Source organism: Hemiscyllium ocellatum, chromosome 8, assembly GCF_020745735.1.
Source record: "Hemiscyllium ocellatum isolate sHemOce1 chromosome 8, sHemOce1.pat.X.cur, whole genome shotgun sequence".
Taxonomy (NCBI): domain Eukaryota; kingdom Metazoa; phylum Chordata; class Chondrichthyes; order Orectolobiformes; family Hemiscylliidae; genus Hemiscyllium; species Hemiscyllium ocellatum.
This window is the reverse complement of record NC_083408.1, coordinates 99,589,468-99,612,972: the sequence shown is the minus strand read 5'-3', so window position 1 is coordinate 99,612,972 and position 23,505 is coordinate 99,589,468. Positions and strand designations below refer to the sequence as shown.

Here is a 23,505-nt window from a genome sequence, read left to right as displayed (position 1 = left end):
TCTTAACCTTCTTTGAGATTTTAGTTGGAAGTAGGGGTTATGATCTACATTCATACACATTATTTAATACATGCTGTATATTAAACCCGTATAAGTTTGCTGCAGCATAGAAAGAGGACATTCAGCCTCTCAAGTTTACACAAGCTCTCTATAGGGTAATCAGATAAAGTAAGACTTTACCTTTCAAGTCAGATTTGGCTTTAATCATGCCCCTGCACTTAAACCACTGAGTCACACTTGAATATTTCCTGCTTGTGTTGGTGATTAGCTTGTGCCTGAGGGCAACTCCAAACATTGTCATCCCTCAACCTGTGGCCATGCCTTCAGCCGTCTAGATGCTAAACTCTGGAACTCCCTGCCTAACTCATTGCACCCTTCTCTCGCCTATTTTAGTGTGCTGTATTGTAGCCAGAAATAGGTGGCCTCTGGCACCAATGTTAATTTGTAGAGGAATTGCGACAACGTTAATGGTATGGAATTGCAGGTAGGCGTGTTATGAATTATTGAGTCACAGTTATAGAGATGTACAGCATGGAAACAGATCCTTTGGTCCAACCTGTCCATGCTGACCAGATATCCCAACCCAACCTAGTCCCACCTGCCAGCACCTGGCCCATATCCCTCCAAACCCTTCCTATTCTTATACCCGTTGGCAGTTTTATCTGTTTCTTCAAGAACCCAACTCTGCACAAATGGGACTTCTTGGCCTGTGCTCAGCCTATCATCATTTGAAGCAACAATTGATGTTCAAACTTCTATGTAAACATTAGTGCCACCTCAACACATCACCTGTATTTCTGGTGGCTCCCCCACAAAATATCGAGGTATTTCAGAGTTCTGCCACAAGTATTGTCAGACTCTTAGGGAATATTCTGTAAACATTGCCATATCCTTTGGCACCTTGTAAGCATAAAGATAGCATTGGACTTTTGGAAGGGGATATTCCTATGGGCAATTGCAGACATCCATTGGGTGGGGTGTGTGGGAGGAGAAGGAGGAATGGAACCTGCAACCATTCACACTCTAGGAACAGCCCCCTGCAAACTTTGACAGCCCATCTTTAAGACAGGGACATGGATATGGGGTTGGGTTGCAGGCTGAGTAACAGGCCTTCAAATGCGTTAATTTCTGAAAGACTGTGTCAGATGCTGAGGGAGTTTTGTTCTTTTTACAAAAAAGAATATTCTTAGTAGACATCAAAAAACTACTGGCCTGGCCAGTGACAGCCACGTCCCGTGAATAAGTTTTTAAAAGGTTGATCACATTGCTGTTTGTGGGAACTTGTTGTGCAGTCATTGGTCATCATGCCTTCCATATTACTGTAGTACCTCAAACATTTTTAGTATCATGGAAAAGGAGACACATTGTTAAAGCTCCTTGCATTGCATTCGCCAGGACAGACGTAACAGCTGCAAAATTTGAAGGGAACAACGATTGATATTGCTTGAGAAACAGAGTGCTAATTGGTTGACACGTAGATTCAGGTTTCCATGGAGCATGCACCAAGGGAAAAATTTTTAAAAATGGCAAATTGACTCTGGTCAGGAAGTACCATGGAGAATGCACCTACTATTGTTCCTTTTGACATTTGATATTCTTGCATTAGTCCTGTTTAGTGCAAGATAAAAAGCTTTGTTTTTTGCAGCAATACTGGGGTTCTGTGCCACGAATGACCAAAACTAGCTTCTGGTGTAAAGTGCTTTGGAGCATCCTGAGAATTTGAAAGATACTCTTTAAATCTTCCTTCTGTTTGTGTCCTGTTATATAAATTAAACAATTTTAATACAGACATCTCTTGATAACTCAGTTTTTTTTTCCGTGCCAAAAAGAGACTATATATTTTAAAATAAGCTAGGCAAGTAAAATACGGAATAAAGGATTTGCTGCTGAGAAATTTAAATTATCAATTTGAATTTAGGGACTGGATTATGAAAAACAGGGCTGCAATTTAGCCCTTAATTGTGGTGCATGAATACTTGTTGATTTATAATAGGCATCTGCTGCAACCCAATCTGTTGTTGCAAATGTTTCTCTGCGTCTTGCTCTCTTCAGAACCCCTCAAGCTAAGCATCATTTCAGATTCTAATGTCTTTTAAGCTTCTGACAACCCCTTCTGCTTCAGGTCATCTCTTATTCTTTCATGTTTTAATAAAATATTGTGTTGTCTGTGCTGTTGCTGTGAAGGAATGTAACTTTGGGAACGGAGTCATGTCCTCCTAGGCTCGGCCTATCTCACTGACTGCTCCTTTTGCCAGCCTGGCATTGTGCCGTCAGCTTGGGTCAGGATGACATGAGCCGATTACAATGTCTGTGTGTGTGCGCAGCAGACAGCTGCTCGTCTACTTCATGCACTGGGAGGCCACAGGTTGCTTCCCCAACCTTTTCACTGAAAGTTCAAGTTGTATCACATAATTGGAAGTTGACATCAAAATCTTTATGCCAACCCTCCTGCAGAGCTCTGATCCAGTCCCTTCTCTTCAGTCTGTCAAAAATGTGAGTAAATCCATTCGGTCCATGTGGTATCCAAGAACATAATCCAGTTTCGTCCTGGGACTAATCTGATCACTCAAACGGAGATGTGTTGCTGTTTTCCCACTGTCTGGTCAGAGGTAATCAGACAGTTTGATAAGGTTCCCAAAGGTAGACTAATGGAGAAAGTGAAGTCACACGGTGTGCAGGGTGTTCTAGCCAGGTGGATAAAGAACTGGTTGAGCAACACGTTTGCAGACAGTAGTAGTTGAAGGGAGTTTCTCGAAATGGAGAAAGGTTACCAATGGTGTTCCACAGGGATCAGTGTTGGGGCCACTGTTGTTTGGAAGATACATAAGTGATCTGGAAGAGGGCACTGTTGGTATGATCAGTAAGTTTGCAGATAATGCGAAGATTGGTGGAGAAGCAGAAAGTATAAGGGACTGTCGCAGAATACAGGAGGATAGAGATAGACTGGTGAGTTGGGCAGAAAATTGGCAGTTGGTTTTCAATCCAGTCAAATGTGAAGTGATGCATTTAGGCAAGTCTAATTCTCGAGCAAATTATACAATGAACGGAAGAGCTTTGGGAAAAGTTGATGGACAGAGAGAGCTGGCAGTGCATGTCCATTGTACCCTGAAGGTTGCTGCACAGGTGAATAGAGTGGTCAAGAAGACATATGGTATGCTTACCTTCATTGATCGGGGTATTGAGTATAAGAGCTGGCAAGTCATGTTAACATTGTACAAGACATTGGTTTGACTGCATTTGGAGTGCTGCGTGTAGTTCTGGTCACCACGTTACCAAAAGGATGTGGACGTTTTGGAGAGGGACAGGGAAGGTTTACGAGGATGTTGCCTGGTATGGAAGGTGCTCACTATGAAGAGAGGTTGAGTAGGTTAGGTTTATTTTTGTTAGAAAAAGGTGGGGGGGGGGGGGTTCTGACCTTGTTGTTTAATTAAATAACCAGCTCACTGGATAATGGACTGCCCATGCTGCATTGTTTCCTCCCAAGATAACATTTAACTCATTGTGTCTTTAGTCATATTTAAGGCAATGACGATAATTTGGAAATTGTAAGAAAGGAGCAAAACTTTTGAGTAACTGGGTTCTTTTACTGGTCCTTTTGAGAAGTACCAACTACAAATTCTGCACTGAGTTCCTGCACTTAAAAGAATGAAGCAAGTGGTAGATTAATCTGAGTAAGTTGTTTACAGGAGATCTGAGAAAAGGTTTTTTCACCCAGAGAGTGATAGAAATATGGAAGATTCTGCCAGAGAGGTTGGTGGAGGCAGGTACTCTCGCAACATTTAAGAAGCACCTGGATAAACACTTAAAATGCCAGGCAATAATAGGCTAAGGTGAAAATGTGTTGCTGGTCAAAGCACAGCAGGCCAGGCAGCATCTCAGGAATAGAGAATTCGACGTTTCGAGCATAAGCCCTTCATCAGGAAATGTCGAATTCTCTATTCCTGAGATGCTGCCTGGCCTGCTGTGCTTTGACCAGCAACACATTTGCAGCTGTGATCTCCAGCATCTGCAGACCTCATTTTTTAATAGTAGGCTAAGGGCCAAGTACAGATAAATGGAATTACGGTGGTTTGATGTTTGCTGGTCGGCATAGACGTGGCTGGGCCGAAAGGCCTGTTTCTTTGCTATATGACAGTATGAAATCTAAGTAAAGACGTGTGAGGCCGCAAAAGCACAACCAGTCAGGCAGCATCCAAGGAGCAGGAGAGTCAACATTTCGAGCCCACATATCCCCCCTCACCTCCATCCAAGGCCTCAAAGGATCCTTCCCCAACCGGCAGAGATTTTCCTGCACGTCCAAACACCTCACCTACTGTGTCCATTGTTATTGATGTTGTCTCCTCTACGTTGGGGAAACAGGACGTCAAGTTGCAGGACGTTTCATAGAGCATGTCCTAGCTGCACACACCAAACAACCCCACCACCCTGTGGCCGAACACTTCAAATCCCCTCTCACTCTGCCAAGGACATGCAAGTCCTCGGCCTCCTCCACGCCAAATCCTACCCACCCAATGCCTGGAGGAAGAACACCTCATCTTCCGCCATGGGAACCTCCAACCACACAGAACCAATGTGGGTTTCATCAGATTCCTCATCTCCCCTCCCCCCCCACCATATACCAGATCCAACCCTCCAACTCAGCACTACTCTCTTGAACTATGCTACCTGTCCATCTTCCTTCCCAGCTATCTGCCCCACCCTCCACTCCAACCTATCACCATCACCCTATCTATATACCTATCGCATTCCTTGTTGCCTTCCCCCCAGGCCGACTGCCATATGCTATGCTCAAAATGTCAACTCTCCTGCTCCTCGGATGCTGCCTGATCGGTCGTGCTTTTCCAGCCCCACACGTTTTGACTTTGATCTTCAGCATTTACAGTCTTCACTTTCTCCCATATGAAATCTAAGAAGGGAGGACTCATTCCTGACAGTGGGCAGATTTCCATCAGTCACCTTTTCTGACTCCCATCTTGCTTTTCTTTTACAGATCCAGCGTCAGCCTACATCAGGCAGCTCGAAAGTAAAGTCAAGTTACTGGAAGAAGACAACAAGATTTTAGCACAGGTTTGTCACACCAGACGTTTAGTCTGAACATTGAGCAAATGTGTAAAATTCTCCATCATCAGTCAGTGCTTGCGGTGATTAGTGGAAAGCCTTCCCCTGAAAATGAAATCGGGGCAGAGATTTTGCATCATGCTTTCACACATTGAGTATTGTTCAAATACAAACTTATGGTGTGAAAAGCCCTTGTTTGGCGATTGCAGTGAAGTTTTCTAATATCTAAATAATGCTCACTACCCAAGGAAACGTGATAACAAGTCAGTGATAAATCCATTGGTGCACATCAGTAATGTGTGGCCACTTCAACAGTATGGTTTGCAGAATGTCATTTCTAACTGTTTGGTATGTTTGTCTTGAGCAGATACATTATTGGACCTATGCACACATGTGATACCTTAATGCAAAATTACTGAAAGTTGACAATGCCTTTCAAGAAATTCAAGTCAGTAGCAATGTGAATTCAAACTGGTTGAGGAAGGTTTATCGTGGAACTTCCCAGCGGTCAGTATGAGGACCCTTGCTTTTCCTGATATATATATTAATGATCTAGGTCATGATGTGCAGTGGACAGTTTCAGAGTTTGCAGATGACTCTACACTTGGAAGAATTGTGAAGTGTGAGCAGTGTGGAACTCCAAAGGACGTTGACAAGTTGGTGGAGTGGGCTGCTATGTGGCAGTTAAGGCTTATTGCAAAGAACTGCTAGATGAAGCACCTTGGTCATAAGAACATAGACAATATAAAAGAAGGGGTACAATTTGAAAAGGGATGCAGAAGTACCTGTGTGTATATGTGCACAGATCAATGAAGGTGCAAGGACAGCATAAGAGTTAGTAAATTTGCAGATGACACCAAAGAAGGTTACCTCAGAGTAGGAGGAAGTGAGGACTGCAGATGCTGGAGATCAGAGCTGAAAATGTGTTGCTGGAAAAACGCAGCAGGTCAGGCAGCATCCAAGGAGCAGGAGAATCGATGTTTCGGGCATGAGCCCTTCTTCAGGAATGAGGAGAGTGCACCAAGCAGGCTAAGATAAAAGGTAGGGAGGAGGGACTTGGGGGCGGGGCGTTAGAAATGCGATAGGTGGAAGGAGGTTAAGGTGAGGGTGATAGGCCGGGGTGGGGGTGGAGGCGGAGAGGTCAGGAAGAAGTTTGCAGGTTAGGAAGGTGGTGCTGAGTTCGAGGGATTTCACTGAGACAAGGTGGAAACTGGAGAAATCTGAGTTCATCCCCTGTGGTTGGAGGGTTCCTAGGCGGAAGATGAGGCGCTCTTCCTCCAGCCGTCGTGTTGTTATGGTCTGGCGATGGAGGAGTCCAAGGACCTGCATGTCTTTGGTGGAGTGGGAGGGAGAGTTGAAGTGTTGAGCCACGGGGTGGTTGGGTTGGTTGGTCTGGATGTCCCAGAAGTGTTCCCTGAAACGTTCCTCAAGTAGGCGGCCTGTCTCCCCAATATAGAGGAGGCCACATCGGGTGCAGCGGATGCAGTAAATGATGTGTATGGACGTGCAGGTGAATTTGTGGCAGATATGGAAGAATCCCTTGGGGCCGTGAAGGGAAGTAAGGGAGGAGGTGTGGGCGCAAGTTTTGCATTTCTTGCAGTTGCTGGGGAAGGTGCCGGGAGTGGAGGTTGGGTTGGTGGGGGGTGTGGACCTGATGAGGGAGTCACGGATGGAGTGGTACCTCCGAGTACAATGGGACCTTGATCAGATAGGCCAATGGGCTGAGGTGTGGCAGATGAAGTTTAATTGAGATATATTTGAAATGCTGCATTTTGGAAAGGCAAATCAGGGCAGGACGCATACAGGGCTCATGCCCAAAACGTCAATTCTCCTGCTCCTTGGATGGTGCCTGACCTGCTGTCCTTCCTCAGCACCACACTCTTGACTCTGGTCTCCAGCATCTGCAGTCCTCACTTTCTCCTAATATACACTTAATGATAAGGTCCTGTGGAGTGTTGCTGAATAAAGAGACCTTGGAGTGCAGTTTCATAGTTCCTTGAAAGTGGAGTCCCAGGTAGATAGGATAGTGAAGAAGGCATTTGGTATACTTGCCTTTATTGGTCAGTACATTGGGTATAGGAGTTGGGAGGTCATATTACATCTGTATAGAACATTGGTTAGGCTACTTTTGGAATATTGCATGCAATTCTGGTCTCCCTGCAATGGGAAGGATGTTGTGAAACCTGAAAGAGTTCAGATAAGATTTACAAGGATGTTGCTGGGGTTAAAGGATTTAAGAGACTGAATAGGCTGAGGCTGTTTTCCCTAGAGCATCAGAGGCCTGAGGGGTGACCTTATAGAGGTTTATAAAATCATGAGGGGTATGGATAGGATAAACAGACACTGTCTTTTCCCCGGGGTGGGGGAATCCAAAACTATGGGACATAGGTTTAAGGTGAGAAAAGAGAGATTGAAAATGGAACTAAGGGGCAACATTTTCACACAGAGGGTGGCGAGTGTCTTGGAATGAGGAAATGGTGGCGGCTGGTACATTTACAATAATTAAAAGACATTTGGTTGGGTGTATGCATAGGAGGGGTTTGGAGGGATATGGGATATCTGGTCGGCATAGATGAGTTGGACCGAAGGGTCTGTTTCTGTGCTGTATAGCTTTATGAATCTGTGACATCATGACAAGTGGCGAGAAGACTTTATAAAGCCTACAGTTTTCTTGGATTTATTAATAGAAAATTAAGTACAGGAGCAATGAGGTAATGTTGAACTTGTACAAGACACTTGTCAGACATCAGCTGGCATGTTGGTTACAGCTCATCAAAACGTATAGCTTTTGAGAAAACGTTTGAAAGTGCGCTCAAATGAAATTCTGTTTCCAGCTTCTGTTCCTTTTCTATTTTCTGCAATCTTGTGGCTTCTGCTATATTTTTGTCATCGCCGTCTCACTTCACCACTCAAGGTGGTTATTTTTATCAGTCTCCCTTTTGAACTTGAATGCAAAGAGTCTGGTAGTTTGTGGGATAGCAGTGTAAAAATAGCCAGGAAAGCCACTGGATTGCCATTGCAAGATATGCATGTCCCACCCTAATTGACTGATCTTAGAATGCTCTTTAAATTGTCAACTGGTTGTGAATGATTCCTACATAACTTCAGAAGAGAATTGGACACATCTGTTGACAATGCCCTTGGTGTGGTGCCTAAACTCTGACAATCCCAGCCTAATAAAATTTGGATTGTCAAATTCAAAGACAGAACAACTGAGGAAAATGTCAAAAGTCCTACAACAAAAGCTACTGCTTGAATGTGTCAACTATGAAAGCTAAACTATAACCAGAAACAGTATGGCTAATTTAGGAATCGACAAATACTCACTGAACTTGATAGCTTTGAAACCAGAACTGAAGGTGCTTTTATCACTATCCCGGACCCTGTATTCCCTTTCTTTTGTTCCAATCTCCGAACTGCAGTCTCTCCATCCTGCTGTTCATTTATATTTGCCATCATGTATCACTCTCTTTAGATCTGCCTCGCTCCAATGCAAAAGCAGAAACTGAATTGATGATGTGCATCAGAGGAATGCGGACAGGTCTGTGTTGCTGTTCAGAATCACCAGCAGATTCTTTGATTCTGTTTATCATGGCTGAATAGTGTGTGACATTTCCCGGGCCTCAGACAGCTTATATTTGCAATGACACGAGGAGTCCTTGGCCTGCCTTCAACTAGCAGAATCCTATGCTACCCCGCATGCTCCAACCTTAGTTCAGTGGAATGCTTTCATAAATGGCCTTTTTCTTGTACTCCCATCACCATTTCTTTATGGTGCGACAAGTTACAATTCATGTCTGCCCATCCTCCTTCTGCTGTCTTTGTATGATATTGAATAAAGGAGGGCTTAGCCTGTAATCAGTCTGTGCAGGCACTCGCTCTTCATCAGACCATGATTGGTTCTACCTGTTCTTTACAACTGTTAAAGAGAACCCAGGTTGGACTTGACTGACCAACAGCGTGACGATTGAACCAGTTTCATGTCAGTCAGTTTTCAGCTGGTTGGCTCCTGTCTGCTACCAGATGTCTTTCTCTCCAGTCATTTTTGTTGGAAACGCCTCTAAGCACCGTAATTATTTATCTTAATTTGATCGAGGGCTGAGTTTTACAGCCATGGTTCCCTGGAGCCTAAGAGTTCCTCAAACATCCCAAAAGCGTTTAATGTGATTTTCAGGTCAATTGAAATTTATGCCAATTGTTTTTAAAAACTTGTTCAAAATGTCCTTCTCCATTTAAAGAAAAGATAATAATTAAATCAGTTTGCATTTTCATTCTTTTGTTCATTAGTGATTTATGATGTATTATTTGTGGGTGCACAGAATTTCACAAGATATGTAGGGATCCTGAACTTAAAGGTTGGAAACCACTATGGAGATGGAAAACCCCAGCTGGATTCTCCTGTACAGTATGGACAAGAAGGCAAGGAGGAGGCAGTCAGAGCAATCGTCCTCTCAGATTATCACAGTCCAGTTCTGTGGCTTGCCATCTGGACTAGGCTTCGGATCAGACCCACGAGGAAGTCCTCCGACGTGGCTGCCTCCTCTGCCTGAAAGGTATCCTGGACAGGGCACTCACAATTGCACCAAATCCTGTCGGTTGTACTGATGATCTCTCTATTCCCCTTCGTCTTCCACCTTGCGCAGAGAGGCATTGATTTACTGTTGAACCAGTTGACGACCACCCCACTCAGAACACGTGAACCATTAGCACCTCCTGTGTGCAATTCAAAGTGAGAATTTCAATTTATTAATTGCAGCTGACCACTGCTTTGTCCTTTGACAGAGAAGTATGTTGTCCCCGTGTCTGCGTGGGTTTCCTCCGGGTGCTCCGGTTTCCTCCCACAGTCCAAAGATGTGCAGGTCAGGTGAATTGGCCATGCTAAATTGCCCGTAATGTTAGGTAAGGGGTAAATGTAGGGGTAGGGGTATGGGTGGATTGCGCTTCGGCGGGTCGGTGTGGACGTGTTGGGCCGAAGGGCCTGTTTCCACACTATAAGTAATCTAATCTAATCTAATCTAAATCACCCAGACAGTGAAATTGCAGTCCTGTGCGCCCAAGGGTAATGAGTTGGACGGGAGCAGAATGCCTGAGGCATAAGTATTCAATCACTAATCAACCACAAAATAATGCCTCTACATTTGAAACAATATAGGTAAAAACAATGACTGCAGGAAACCAGATTCTGGATTAGCGGTGCTGGAAGAGTACAGCAGTTCAGGCAGCATCCGAGGAGCAGTAAAATCGACGTTTCGGGCAAAAGCCCTTCATCAGGAATAAAGGCAGAGAGCCTGAAAGGTGGAGAGAGAAGCTGGAGGAGGGTGGGGGTTGGGAGAAAGTAGCATAGTGTACAATAGGTGAGTGGGGGAGGGGATGAAGGTGAAAGGACAGGGAGGAGGGTGGAGTGGATAAGTGGAAAAAAAGATAGGCAGGTAGGACAAGTCATGGGGACAGTGCTGAGCTGGAAGTTTGGAACTCGGGTGAGGTGGGGGAAAGGGAAATGAGGAAACTGTTGAAGTCCACATTGATGCCCTGGGGTTGAAGTGTTCCAAGGCAGAAGATGAGGCGTACTTCCTCCAGACATCTGGTGGTGAGGGAGCAGCGGTGAAGGAGGCCCAGGACCTCCATGTCTTTGGCAGAGTGGGAGGGGGAGTTGAAATGTTGGGCCACAGGGTGGTGTGGTTGATTGGTGCAGGTGTCCCGGAGATGTTCCCTAAAGCGCTCTGCTAGGAGGCGTCCAGTCTCCCCAATGTAGAGGAGACCACATCGGGAGCAATGGATACAATAAATGATATTGGTGGATGTGCAGGTAAAACTTTGGATGTGGAAGGCTCCTGTAGGGCCTTGGATGGAGGTGAGGAAGGAGGTGTGGGCGCAGGTTTTGTAATTCCTGCGGTGGCAGGGGAAGGTGCCAGGATGGGACGGTGGGTTGTAGGGGGGCGTGGACCTGACCAGGTAGTCACTGAGGGAACGGTCTTTGCGGAAGGCGGAAAGGGGTGGGGAGGGAAATATATCCCTGGTGGTGGGGTCTGTTTGGAGGTGGCGGAAATGCCGGCGGATGATTTGGTTTATGCGAAGGTTTGTAGGGTGGAAGGTGAGCACCAGTGGCATTCTATCCTTGTTACGGTTGGAGGGGTGGGATCTGAGGGCGGAGGTGCGGGATGTGGACGAGGTGCATTGGAGGGCATCTTTAACCACGTGGGAAGGGAAATTGCGGTCTCTAAAGAAGGAGGCCATCTGATGTGTTCTTCTGTCCATTTTCCTAGTCAGACATATTCTTTCAGCCATCTGTGCTTCATCCCAATGTTAAAAACCTCAAACTACTTTCTGCAGGCACCTTGCTAGTTTGGAAGGACATCAGTCTGTTACGAGAGAGGGATAAAAGGAGAGGGAGTGCTCCAGATCCATGAGATTTGACAGGAACAGCCTACTGAAGAAATAATGGCAGTGTTTCCACAGGTTTTGCATGGCCTGCTGGGAGTTTCAAGCATTTTCTGTTTATTTTCCATATTTCAGGCTTCTTTGGCAAAATTATAACTGGTGCTTTACCATATGGCACCTCTAAATGAGATTAGCAGCTAAATGTTAAATTAGAAGGATAGCTCGCTTAGTTCATGCTTGACAAAAATTGATTGCGACTGCGTGAAATCTGTTTGATGCAGAACTCTTGCATATATATGAGTCTTGCTTTAAGTCTGAAACCTTGAATCTAATCCCAGTGGTGCAAGTTGCTAACTTTTTCTGACTATGAAGCTATGTCCTAATAAATTAAAATAACCATCAAAGGTAATCAGCATGGGAAGGTAATAGTAAGTGTGTAAGGATGGAGTGCTGCTCCTTATAACCCGTAGAAATAGGAGAGCTTTTGCACATTTTGAGGAGAGGTAAATGTTTATATTTCCTATCTGTGCCTCTGAATGAGCTCCATGTGTTGACCAATTGTGTTCTTATGGGGTCTTTTGCAGCCTGCAGTTATACTGCACAGTTGTGCTTTACTGTGGAAATGCAGGGTGACTGATAGTTGTGGTTGTGTTCGCCGAGCTCGGAATTTGTGTTGCACACGTTTCGTCCCCTGTCTAGGTGACATCCTCAGTGCTTGGGAGCCTCCTGTGAAGTGCTTCGGTGATGTTTCCTCCGGCATTTATAGTGATTTGTATCTGCCACTTCCGGTTGTCAGTTCCAGCTGTCCATTGCAGTGGCCGGTATATTGGGTCCAGGTCGATGTGCTTATTGATTGAATCTGTGGATGAGTGCCATGCCTCTAGGAATTCCCTGGCTGTTCTCTGTTTGGCTTGTCCTATAATAGTAGTGTTGTCCTAGTCAAACTCATGTTGCTTGTCATTGAGTGTGTGACTACTAAGGATACCTGGTCGTGTGGTTTCGTGGCTAGTTGGTGTTCGTGGATGCGGATCGTTAGCTGTCTTCCTGTTTGTCCTATGTAGTGTTTTGTGCAGTCCTTGCATGGGATTTTGCTCATGCTGGGTATCGGGTCCTTCGTTCTGGTGAGTTATTGTCTGAGAGTGGCTGTTGGTTTGTGTGCTGTTATGAGTCCTACTGGTCGCAGTAGTCTGGCTGTCAGTTCAGTTTTTGATGTATGGTAGTGTGGCTAGTCCTTTGGGTTGTGGCATGTCCTCATTCCGTTGCCTTTCCCTTAGGCAAATGTTGATGAAATTGTAGGGGTATCCATTTTTGGTGAATACATTGTATAGGTGTTCTTCTTCCTCTTTTTGCAGTTCTGGTGTGCTGCAGTGTGTTGTGGCCCTTTTGAACAGTGTCGTGATGCAACTTCTTTTGTGTGTGTTGGGGTGGTTGCTTTCGTAGTTTAGGACTTGGTCTGTGTGTGTGGCTTTCCTGTATACCTTTGTGGTGAATTCTCCGTTCGGTGTTCTCTGTACCATCACGTCTAAGAATGGGAGCTGGTTGTCCTTTTCTTCCTCTCTCGTGAATCGGATTCCTGTGAGTGTGGCGTTGATGATCAGGTGTGTGTTCTCTAAACAGAGAACAGCCAGGGAATTCCTAGAGGCAGGGCACTCATCCACAGAATCAATCAATAAGCACATCGACCTGGACCCAATATACCGGCCACTGCAGCGGACAGCTGGAACTGACAACTGGAAGTGGCAGATGCAAATCACTATAAATGCAGGAGGAAACATCACAGAAGCGCTTCACAGGAGGCTCCCAAGCACTGAAGATGTCACCTAGACAGGGGATGAAACGTGTGCAACACAAATTCCGAGCTCGGCGAACAGAACCACAACAACGAGCACCCGAGCTACAAATCCTCTCCCAAACTTTGACTGATAGTGCCTGAAGGAACTGGGGCAAAGGTGCACACACAGTAGGGACACCATTTCTTGTGTTTCTGTTTCAGTGGGAAGCAATGCCCTGTGACATGTACTTGCCATGTATGCTTGGAAATAATTTTCCAGCATGCAATACAGAAGGTGGTGAATAAATCCCCAGACCTGATCAGGTGTATCCTAGAATTCTATGGGAAGCTAGAGAAGTGATTGCTAGGCCTCTTGCTGAGATATTCGAGTAAAAGGTGAGGTCTGCAGATGCTGGAGATCACAACTGAAAATGTGTTGCTGGTCAAAGCACAGCAGGTCAGGCAGCATCCAAGGAACAGGAAATTCGACGTTTCGGGCCAGAGCCCTTCATCAGCTGGCCCGAAACGTCGAATTTCCTGTTCCTTGGATGCTGCCTGACCTGCTGTGCTTTGACCAGCAACACATTTTCAGGTCTTGCTGAGATATTTGTATCGTCGATAGTCGCAGGTGAGGTGCAGGAAGACTGGAGATTGGCTAACGTGGTGCCACTGTTTAAGAAGGGTAGTAAGGACAAACCAGGGAACTACAGACCAGTGAGCCTGACATTGGTGGTGGGCAAGTTGTTGGAGGGAATGCTGAGGGACAGGATGTACATGTATTTGGAAAGGCAAGAACTGTTTAGGGATCGTCAACATGGTTATCATGTTTCACAAACTTGATAGAGTTTTTTGAGGAAGTAACAAAGAGGATTGATGAGGGCAGTGCAGTAAATGTGACCTATATGGACTTCAGTATGGTGTTCGATAAGGTTTCCCATGGGAGACTGGTTAGCAAGGTTAGATCTCAGGGAGAACTAGCCATTTGGATACAGAACTGGCTCAAAGATAGAAGACCGAGGGTGGTGGTGGAGGCCTGTGACCAGTGGAGTGCCACAAGGATCGGTGCTGGGCCGTCTACTTTTTGTCATTTACATAAATGATTTGGATGTGAACATAAGAGGTACAGTTAGTAAGTTTGCAGATGACATCAAAATTGGAGGTGTAGTGGACAGCGAAGAAGGTTACCTCAGATTACAACAGGATTTGGTCAGATGGGCCAATAGGTTGAGAAGTTGCAAATGAAGTTTAATTTGGATAAATGTGAGGTGCTGCATTTTGGGAAAGCAAATTGTAGCAGGACGTAGACACTTAATGGTAAGGTCCTAGGGAGTGTTGCTGAACAAAGAGACCTTGGTGTGCAGGTTCATAGCTCCTTGAAATTGGAATCGCAGGTAGATAGGATAATGAAGAAGGCATTTAGAATGCTTTCTTTTATTGGTCAGAATATTGAGTACAGGGGTTGGGAGGTCATGTTGCGGCTGTGCAGGACATTGGTTCGGCCACTGTTGGAATATTGCGTGCAATTCTGGTCTCCTTCCTATTGGAAAGATGCTGTGAAACTTGAAAGGGTTCAGCAAAGATTTACAAGGATATTGCCAGGATATGAGCTATCGAGAAAGGCTGAACAGGCTAGGGCTGTTTTCCCTGGAGCATCGGAGGCTGCGGGGTGATCTTATAGAGGTTTACAAAATTATGTGGGGCATGGATAGGATAAGTAGACAAAGTCTTTTCCCTGGGGTCGGGGAGTCAAGAACTAGAGGACATAGGTTTAGGGTGAGAGGGGAAAGATATAAAAGAAACCTATGGGGCAACTGTATGGAATGAGCTGCCAGAGGAAGTGGTGGAGGCTGGTACAGTTGCAACATTTAAAAGGCATTTAGATGGGTATATGAATAGGAAGAATTGAGAAGAGGGATATGGGCCGGGTGCTGACAGGTGGGACTAGACTGGGTTGGGATATCTGGTCGGCATGGATGGGTTGGACCGAAGGGTCTGGTTCCGTGCTGTCCATCTCTATGACAAGGCTTTGCCATGTATCAGTAAAAAAATTACCTTTGTTGGATTGGCATCATGGGTCCCACTCATGAAGCATCTGTTTTACTGTTTTATTCTTGGTGGAAAGCTTCCTCCCCCATCTCATACCCACCTTATGAAGCACATAATTAAAGAAACCACCCCTTGTATCAAAGTAATGACGAATATTGTTCTAATATGATCAGCACAGCATGGTGGATACAGGAGGTCTGAAATAAAAATAGAACTGCTGGAGAAACTCAGCAGGTCTGGCAGAGTCTGGGGGGAGAGAGAGAGTAAGCTAATGTTTCAGGTTCAATATTGTGACATTTTTCAGGTTTGATCCCAGATCGATAGGTTCTGTATTTTTAGTTTGGTAAGGTATTTCAGATTTACTGCTGCCCCAAGCTCTGAATACATTTGATCAGGTTATTATAGTAGCATTTGACTGAAGTATACTGCTGCCAGCAAGATAAACAAACATAGCTATTTGGACAGACTTTGTTCTGGATTTGACCAGAAGCAGACACACACACACAGACACACACACACACACACACACACACACACACAACAATTCAGTGGAGCTCCTGTATTATGTGGTAGTATCAGATGAGGAACAGAAGCTGCATTAATGGCTGACTGATTTTTTTAAGAGCCTCCAGACTGGGTGTCAGTGACAATGTTGTTAGTATTTTACCAGCTGTGGGGAGCAAAGTTAGCCTTAAGCTGAAATGACCTTGTTGTGATGGAAAACTCCCTTTAGAACTAATCAATCTCCCACTGTTCATATCCGATCGGCTGGTATTATGAAAAGGCAAAGTATTATCTGTTGTAAACAGTGGAAAAGACCTGCTTTGGTTCAGATAGGAATTGGTCCAATTTAGCTTATTCACATCACATATTTAGAGGTGACTGCTTGCTAAACATTTTGGTTTATTTCAGTGATGTGCTGTTTTGTATTTTAGTCGACATGAAAAAAATGATTTCTCTTAAATTAAATGATCCAATTTCCTTAAGGATCACAAGCTATACTTCCAAGCGAAGCCGCAATTTGCAAGTACTTCTTTCAAATTATTCTGCTGTATTTGCTACTCACAGTATAGTTTCCCGTATAATTAGGAGACCAAATGTAGATTGGGCCATTGTATTTGTGGAATATTCCCATAAGTAATGTCAGTCTGTTGTAGCTATTTGTGTTTTATGTATGCCTTCTGAGATATTAGAACAGTCTGGTTTCAGTTCAATGTTGACACTTCATATGCTGCACATTGTTTTAGTCTGTTCTTTTATGATATCACACCATTCTGTCCACAACCATGAACCTTGATCTTAACAGTGCCCTGTCATTTAACATTTCATTTTCCACCTTCCTCTCCCTCTCCCTCTCCCTCTTCCTCCTTGATCTAGCCGCACTATTCCAGTGAACAAGACTGTAGACTTGAGGAACATCACCTCATCGTACCTTTAGACACTTTACACTATTTGGACTCAATACTGCATTTTATTTCCTTTTAGTCACAGAGTCATACAGCACAGAAAGAGGCCTTTGGGCCACTAAGTCTGCACTGACCTATCTACGCTGGTCCCACTTCCAGCATTTGGCCCATGATCTTGACATGATGATAGTTAAAGTGGTCCTCCACATACATCTTAAAGATTGTGAGATTTTACACCTCTATTGCTCTCCCAGGCATGCATTCCAGGTTCCTATCACACTGAGTGAAAATAATTCCTCAAGTTCCTTCTAACCTTCCTGCCCTTCATCTTAAAATTGTGCCCTTTTATTATTGACCCTTCAACGAAGGGGAACAGTTGCTTCCTATTCACCCGTGCTCCTCAATCTCATTAACCTCAATTAGGCCCTCCCTCAATCTTCACTGCTCTGTAGAAAACAACCCTAGTCTATCTGGTATCTCTTCATAGCTAAAATGCTCCATCCCAGGCAATATATTAGAAAATCTCCTCTGCAGTGCAGTTGCACCCTTCCTATAGTGGTAGTGACCAGAACTGCACATGGTACTCCAGTTCTGTCTTAATCAAAGTCCTGTACAGCTCCAACATCACCTCCCTGCTCTTATAATCTGTACCATGACTGATAAAAGTGTGTCCTATATGCTTTCTTAACGACCCTATTACTTGTCCTACTGCCTTCAGGGATCTGTGAACAAGCATTCCAAGATCCCACTGAGCATCAGTGTGTCCTGCCATTCACTGCGTATTCCCTTGTTTTGTTACGGCTTCCAAAGTGCGTCTCCTCACACTCATTGGGGTAAATTTCATCTGCCATCTGATCAATCTGTCTATATCTTCATATAAACCAAAATCTTCATCCTCTCTATCAACCACATGACCAACCTTGCTGTCATGCGCAAACTTAACTATCATCCTCTCCCACATTCTCATCCATATTATTCATGCATATCATGACCAAGAAGGGACCCAGCACTGATCTCTGTGGTATATCAGTAGACATTGGCCTCAAGTCACACAACTAGCCTTCTACCACCCCCCCCCCCCCCCCCCCCCCCCCCACCCCCCCCCCCCCCCCCCCCCCCCCCCCAAACCAGTGCCACTAATCCATCTTGCCAAGTATCCCGATGCTATAGGTTTTGTAGAACACAAAAATGGTACAACAACTTTTTCCTATTCAAAGCTTATCCAATTCCCTTTGAAAAGTCATGATTGAACCTGCTTTTGTTGCCCATTTTTCATGCTTTCCAGTTTGTCATCATTCACTGTATAAATGTTTTAATCTTCATTTGAGGTGATGAATTCAAGCTTGAAGGCCATCCAGCATTTAAGTGGCTAGGCTTTAGGAACAAATGGAACTAAATGTTGCAATTGTAGCAGCCTCCACCACTTCTTTGGCAGCTCATTCCATACACACACCACCCTCTGTATGGAAACATTGCCCATTAGGCCCCTTTTAAATCTTTCCCCTTTCATATTAAACCTAAGCCCTCTAGTTTTGGATTCCCCCACCTCAGAAAAAAGACATTGTCTATTTACCCTATCCATGCCGTCATAATTTTATTAACCTCTATAAGGTCGTCCCTTAGCATCTGATGCTGAAGGGAAAATAGCCCCAGTCTATTCAGCTTCACCCTACAGCTCAAACCCTCCAACCATGGCAACATCCTTGTAAATCTTTTTTGACCCTTTAAGATTTCACAACATCTTTCCTGTAGGAGGGAGATCAGAATTGCGTGCAGTCTTCCAAAAGTGGCCTAACCAAAGCCCTGTACAGCCGCAACATGACCTCCCAACTCCTATACTCAATGCACTGACCAATAAAGGAAAACATACCAGATGCCTTATTCATTATCCTATCTATCTGTGACTCCACTTCCAAGAAATATTTAATAAGTTTGCTTCCACCTTTGATAATAGTCACCCTGCTGTGTCCACTGCAACAAAACAGACCTGGGAGTAAGTTTGCTCGTGCTTTCCTCAGGCAAGAAGATGTGCTTGAGAGAGGCACATAGAGTTGGCTGAGCTGCTTGAAATTTTGTGTGGAGCTTTGACAGGGAGAAATTGTTTCCATGGGTAGGAAAGTGGGTAAGTCAAAGTCCCAGATTTAAGGTAGTTGACAAAAAACGTACCCAGGGAGGAAATGAGAGAACTTAACGCTGTGATCTGGAATACACTGCCTGAAAGAACACTGATTCAGATGTAACTTTCAAAAGGGAATTGGATATAACCTTCAAAAGTTAAATCTGCAGAGCTGTGGGCGAAGACCAGGAAGTGAGTCTAATTGGATTGCTGTTGCAAAGAGCTACAGGCACATCATGCTAATAAATTCTCTCTGTGCAAATGATTCTATGACCAGAAAGCAGATCAATGGTTTATGGAAAGGGCTGGTTTGATCTTTTTCTTAATTAGTCCTGAATGCATCTCATTTATTTCATGCCATTGTGTCTTTAGACCAAGGCAGTGGATATCTTGGACATGTCAGCAGATTAGAAAATTAGAGATTAAGTCACATATCTTGCACTTGACACAGTCTGGTGTGAGGGTTAGCCATGGGGCACATTGTTTGCAACAGACATTACCAGCTTGAATCACTGCCAAATTAAACCATGATGCTCCGTGAGGATTAATGCAGGGGTATCAAAGTCATAAGGGGTTTGTAAGGGACTCTTGAGGCTCAATTATAAGTTTTCTTGTGTCACTAGATTTCTGTATTTTCCCAGTTATTTCTGTGTTGTGCATATGCAACAGAATAGAAGCCAAATTTCCTTAGAGGAAGGGAAGAGTAATTTGCTGATGGGGCATCAGTGTTGGCACGGGGTTTGTGAAAATATTATTCCACAGAATTACACAACATGAAAACAGCCGTACTTGTCCACAATGTTTTTAATGCTCGACATGCGCCTCTTCCCTTTCGTCTCAATCTAATCCTGTCAGCATATCCTTCTTTTCCTTTCTCCCTACTGCGTTTGTCTAGTTTCCATTCGGATTTATCTATACCATTGCTTTAGTTACTTATGTTGGTATTTTATTCCACTTGCTGTGTAAATAACTTTCTCATTTAATATCCAAATGGATTAATTAGTGACTGTCTTGTATTCATGGTCTTTGCTTTCAGTCAGCTGCAAAGTAGAACACATATTTATCCTGTCATATCCCTTCATCATTTTAAAAGCATTTATTCAGCCACACCTCCATCTTCTATTTTTTTACAGGAAAGAACCCCAGACTGTTAAATATATTCTCTGATAAGTATATTCTCTCTGTCCTGGGATCATACTTGCAAATTTTTCTTGAACACCCTCTGGTGCATTTTTTAAAATATATCTTTTTCAGTAGTGCAGAAAGCAGAATTATTATACAATTGTGCAACTGTATATACAGTGCTGTATAACCAATGATGATATTTGCTTCGGATCCCGGACACACCAATGATGTAGTCTGTTGGAATAGTGTACTTCAGCTTGATCTTTGATCATCCTCTACTGCACAATGTCTCATTTTTACCACCATGTGTCCTACCTGAATGATATTTTCAACTTAATGCAAAATTGCACCGCCATTTTTCTCAAGTGCTGGATTAAAATTTTGAGTATTTATCACAAGAACCAAAGTGAGTTACTGCTACGTTTAATGTGTAAAAGTTCCAACTTGGGATGGTGTGTGGCTTGAAGGAGAACATTTTGATGCTGTAATGTGTCTTGACTCCCATGTTCTTTGAGGTGTTAGAGGTTTCACTGGTACAATTGTGGATATCTTGGCTATATTCCTTTTCAGAATAGAATAGAATAAAATAGAATCCCGACAGTATGTAAAAAGGCCATTTGGCCCAAAAAGTCCACATTGATCCTCTGGAGATTAACCCACCCAGACCCATTCCCCGACGCAATTACAGAGGAACCTTGATTGTCTGAACGACACAGACGCGGAGTATTTTGTTTGGATAATCGAATGTCTGATCACAAGACTTTAGCCAAGCATCGGGACCTTGCACTCTTGCAGGATAATCCAAAATTCGGATAATCAGCGTTCCTCTGTACTCTACATTTTACCCTAATGAATACACCAAACCTGCACATCATTGAACACTAGGGACAATTTAGCATGGCCAGTTCACCTAACCTGTACATCTTTGGACTGTGGGAGGAAACCAGAGCATCTGGAGGAAACCCGTGCTGACACGGGGAGAATGTGCAAACTCCACACAGACGGTTGCCAGAGGCTGGAATCGAACCCAAGTCCCTGCTGCTATGAGGCAGCAGTGCTAACCACTGTGCCACAATGCCATCCTCACCACTGAGCCACTGTGCCGCCCTCGTGCCACAACCCGTTGTGGGTTTGAAAGATGTCGTTGCAGGAGTCTTGGACCATGTGGCTTTTGTGCTGGGTGTCCATTGCTACGTGCTCTGCTGGCAGAGTAACTGAATGCTTCAAGGTGGTGAACACTCTGCAGATCACATTGGCTATTTTGTTCTGAATGGTGTTGAGTTGCTTGTGGCATGGGTACATGCTGCAGACAATTTGCATACAGGCCAATGTATTACAGCCAAAGGTTCAGAGAGTAGTACGTACTTTGCTAAAAGCAGCAGAGTATAACATGAGTTGGTAATCCAGCTGATGTACTTGAATGAAAGCAGTTCGCTTACAGGGTTGGCTAGGAGGAATACTTTTATTAAACCATCACAGTTTATTAAACTAGACAGATGATGTGTAACTGTCAAGCTAAACCCAACTGTATTGTGGTGCAGTAGACATGCTACTGTCACATATCACACTGAATCTTTGTGCCTGTACTCGAGACTGTAACTATGTTGTTACTGTTACACAGCAGCACAGTTATCAGCCTGTTAGCGTCATAGAGGTTTACAGCATGAAATCAGGTCCTTCAGTTCAACTTGTCCGTGCTGTCCAGTTTTCATGATTAAATTATTCCCTTTTGTCTGCATTTGGTCCATGTCCATCCATGCCTATCCCATCCATGTACTTGTCTAAATATTTCTTAAATGGCGAAATAGTACTCGCTTCCACTACTACCTCTGGCAGGCCATACCAGACGCTCACCATTCTGTATGTGAAAATGTTGGCACTGTGGACCCGTTTGTAATCAAACACCTGTCTTAATACTGATTCCAGGTTGTGGTGATGGCAGGTAACAGTTTAATCAAATGGAGTACCATTTAGTCACTCAGTAATTAAAGCAGCAAAATCTGGGACTTCTGTCCCTCTTACTTAGGTACAGGGATGTGTTTTATATTTGCCCCTATTCTTATGATATCATTGACTCCATTGCTTGGCACAGCTTCTCATAAGTAGCTATTATGGGGCAGAATGGTGGCTCAGTGGTTAGCACTGCTGCCTCACAGCACCAGGGTCAATTCCAGCCTCGGGTGACTGTCTCTGTGGAGGTTGCATATTCTCCCTGTGTGTGCGTGGATTTACTCCGGGTGCTCCGGTTTCCTCCCACAGTCCAAAGATGTGCGGGTTAAATTGCCCATAGTGTTAGGTGCATTAGTCAGAGGGAAATGGTTCTGGGTGGGTTACTCTTCGGGGGGGTCAGTGTAGACTAGTTGGGCCGAAGGGCCTGTTTCCACACTGTAGGGAATCTAATCTAATCTAATCAATGTGTGGGTCTTGGTGTATGGCAGAATCCCTAGCCTGGGATTTTAATCTGGAGGTTACTATGAAATGTCAGGAAATCTGCAAGGAGGGGGTTTCTTGAATATTCCGGAGAATGTAAGCTGCCTTAGGGAGCCCTTTGATTGGGATTACAGTGAGCTGAAGGTCTTTTTCAGACAGAAAACCTACTTCATAGGCATAATGTCAACAAAAATAGTTTGTTGTGTTGGGGGAGTGAGAGGGGTCCTACAGGAGGCCTAGGCTTCAGTCACTTACTTCATGGATTCAGCTTGTGCCACTTAAGCATCCCAATTTCCAGAGGTTCAGGTAATGCTGGAGCTTATGTTTTAAAATGCAGTCTCTGGAATGAGTGAGACTTGAACCCTCAACCTTTTCATTTGGAGCCAGTAAATAGTAACATGGTCAACATTTTAATATTCTATAATCTAAGCACTGAATCTGGATTTTGCAACATGGAGTGCTTTCTACTAAGTGCAAAAGAGTTTTTCCAAGACAAATCAAATTGGTCCTGTGAGACTAGTACCTGATGTCGGATGCCTTCAGTTCACATTTTTCTTCTAGCTTTTCCTCCTTTGTCTTATGGCCTTTGCACAATTGCTGTAAAGCTGGAGAAGTAGGAATAGAAGTGGGCCATTCAGCCCATCCAGTCTGCTCTACCATTCAATGAGAGCATGGCTGATTTGATAATCCTCAAATCTGCTTCCCTGCCTTTTACCTATAACCTTTGATTCCCTTACTAATTAAGTGAATTCAATTTCAGTGGATTAAAGTTCAGAGCTGCGGCCCAGATCACTTCCTTCACACCTGTCAAACACTGCAATTATTACTGGGGAAGTTGCACTGTGGAATTTACTTTGAGATTAATTCATTGCTTGAAAGCATCCTCATTAACAATCCGTTTTACAAATCTCAATCAACTGTTTCACCCGTAACTCTCCATCTGCAGACAGCCTAAGGGCATCCTGTCTTTCACAAACACTGGAATTCCATCTTTATTCAACTGTTCAAATTGATAATGGTTTGAAGGAATCATGTGACAGTTTAGATTTTTTTTCCCAATTGTTTTTGAATCCGTTCACTTAATTTGTTTTTATATATATATATATAATATATATGTGTGTGTGTGTGTGTTTCTCTGTGTGTGTGTGTGTGTGTGTGTGTGTGTGTGTGTGTGT

The 23,505-nt window shown here is 44.1% G+C and overlaps 1 protein-coding gene across 3 annotated transcripts in view; it reads left to right on the top strand.

Annotated features, from left to right (window-relative positions):
• The window catches only part of LOC132818396 (coiled-coil domain-containing protein 85C-like), a 237,454-nt gene that overhangs the window by 141,253 nt on the left and 72,696 nt on the right, over positions 1–23,505 (top strand). For all 3 annotated transcript variants that reach the window (XM_060829382.1, XM_060829383.1, XM_060829381.1), the window contains one exon: positions 4,991–5,067. In XM_060829382.1, the coding sequence (XP_060685365.1) occupies positions 4,991–5,067 (77 nt within the window). The remainder of the gene's footprint in view (positions 1–4,990; positions 5,068–23,505) is intronic.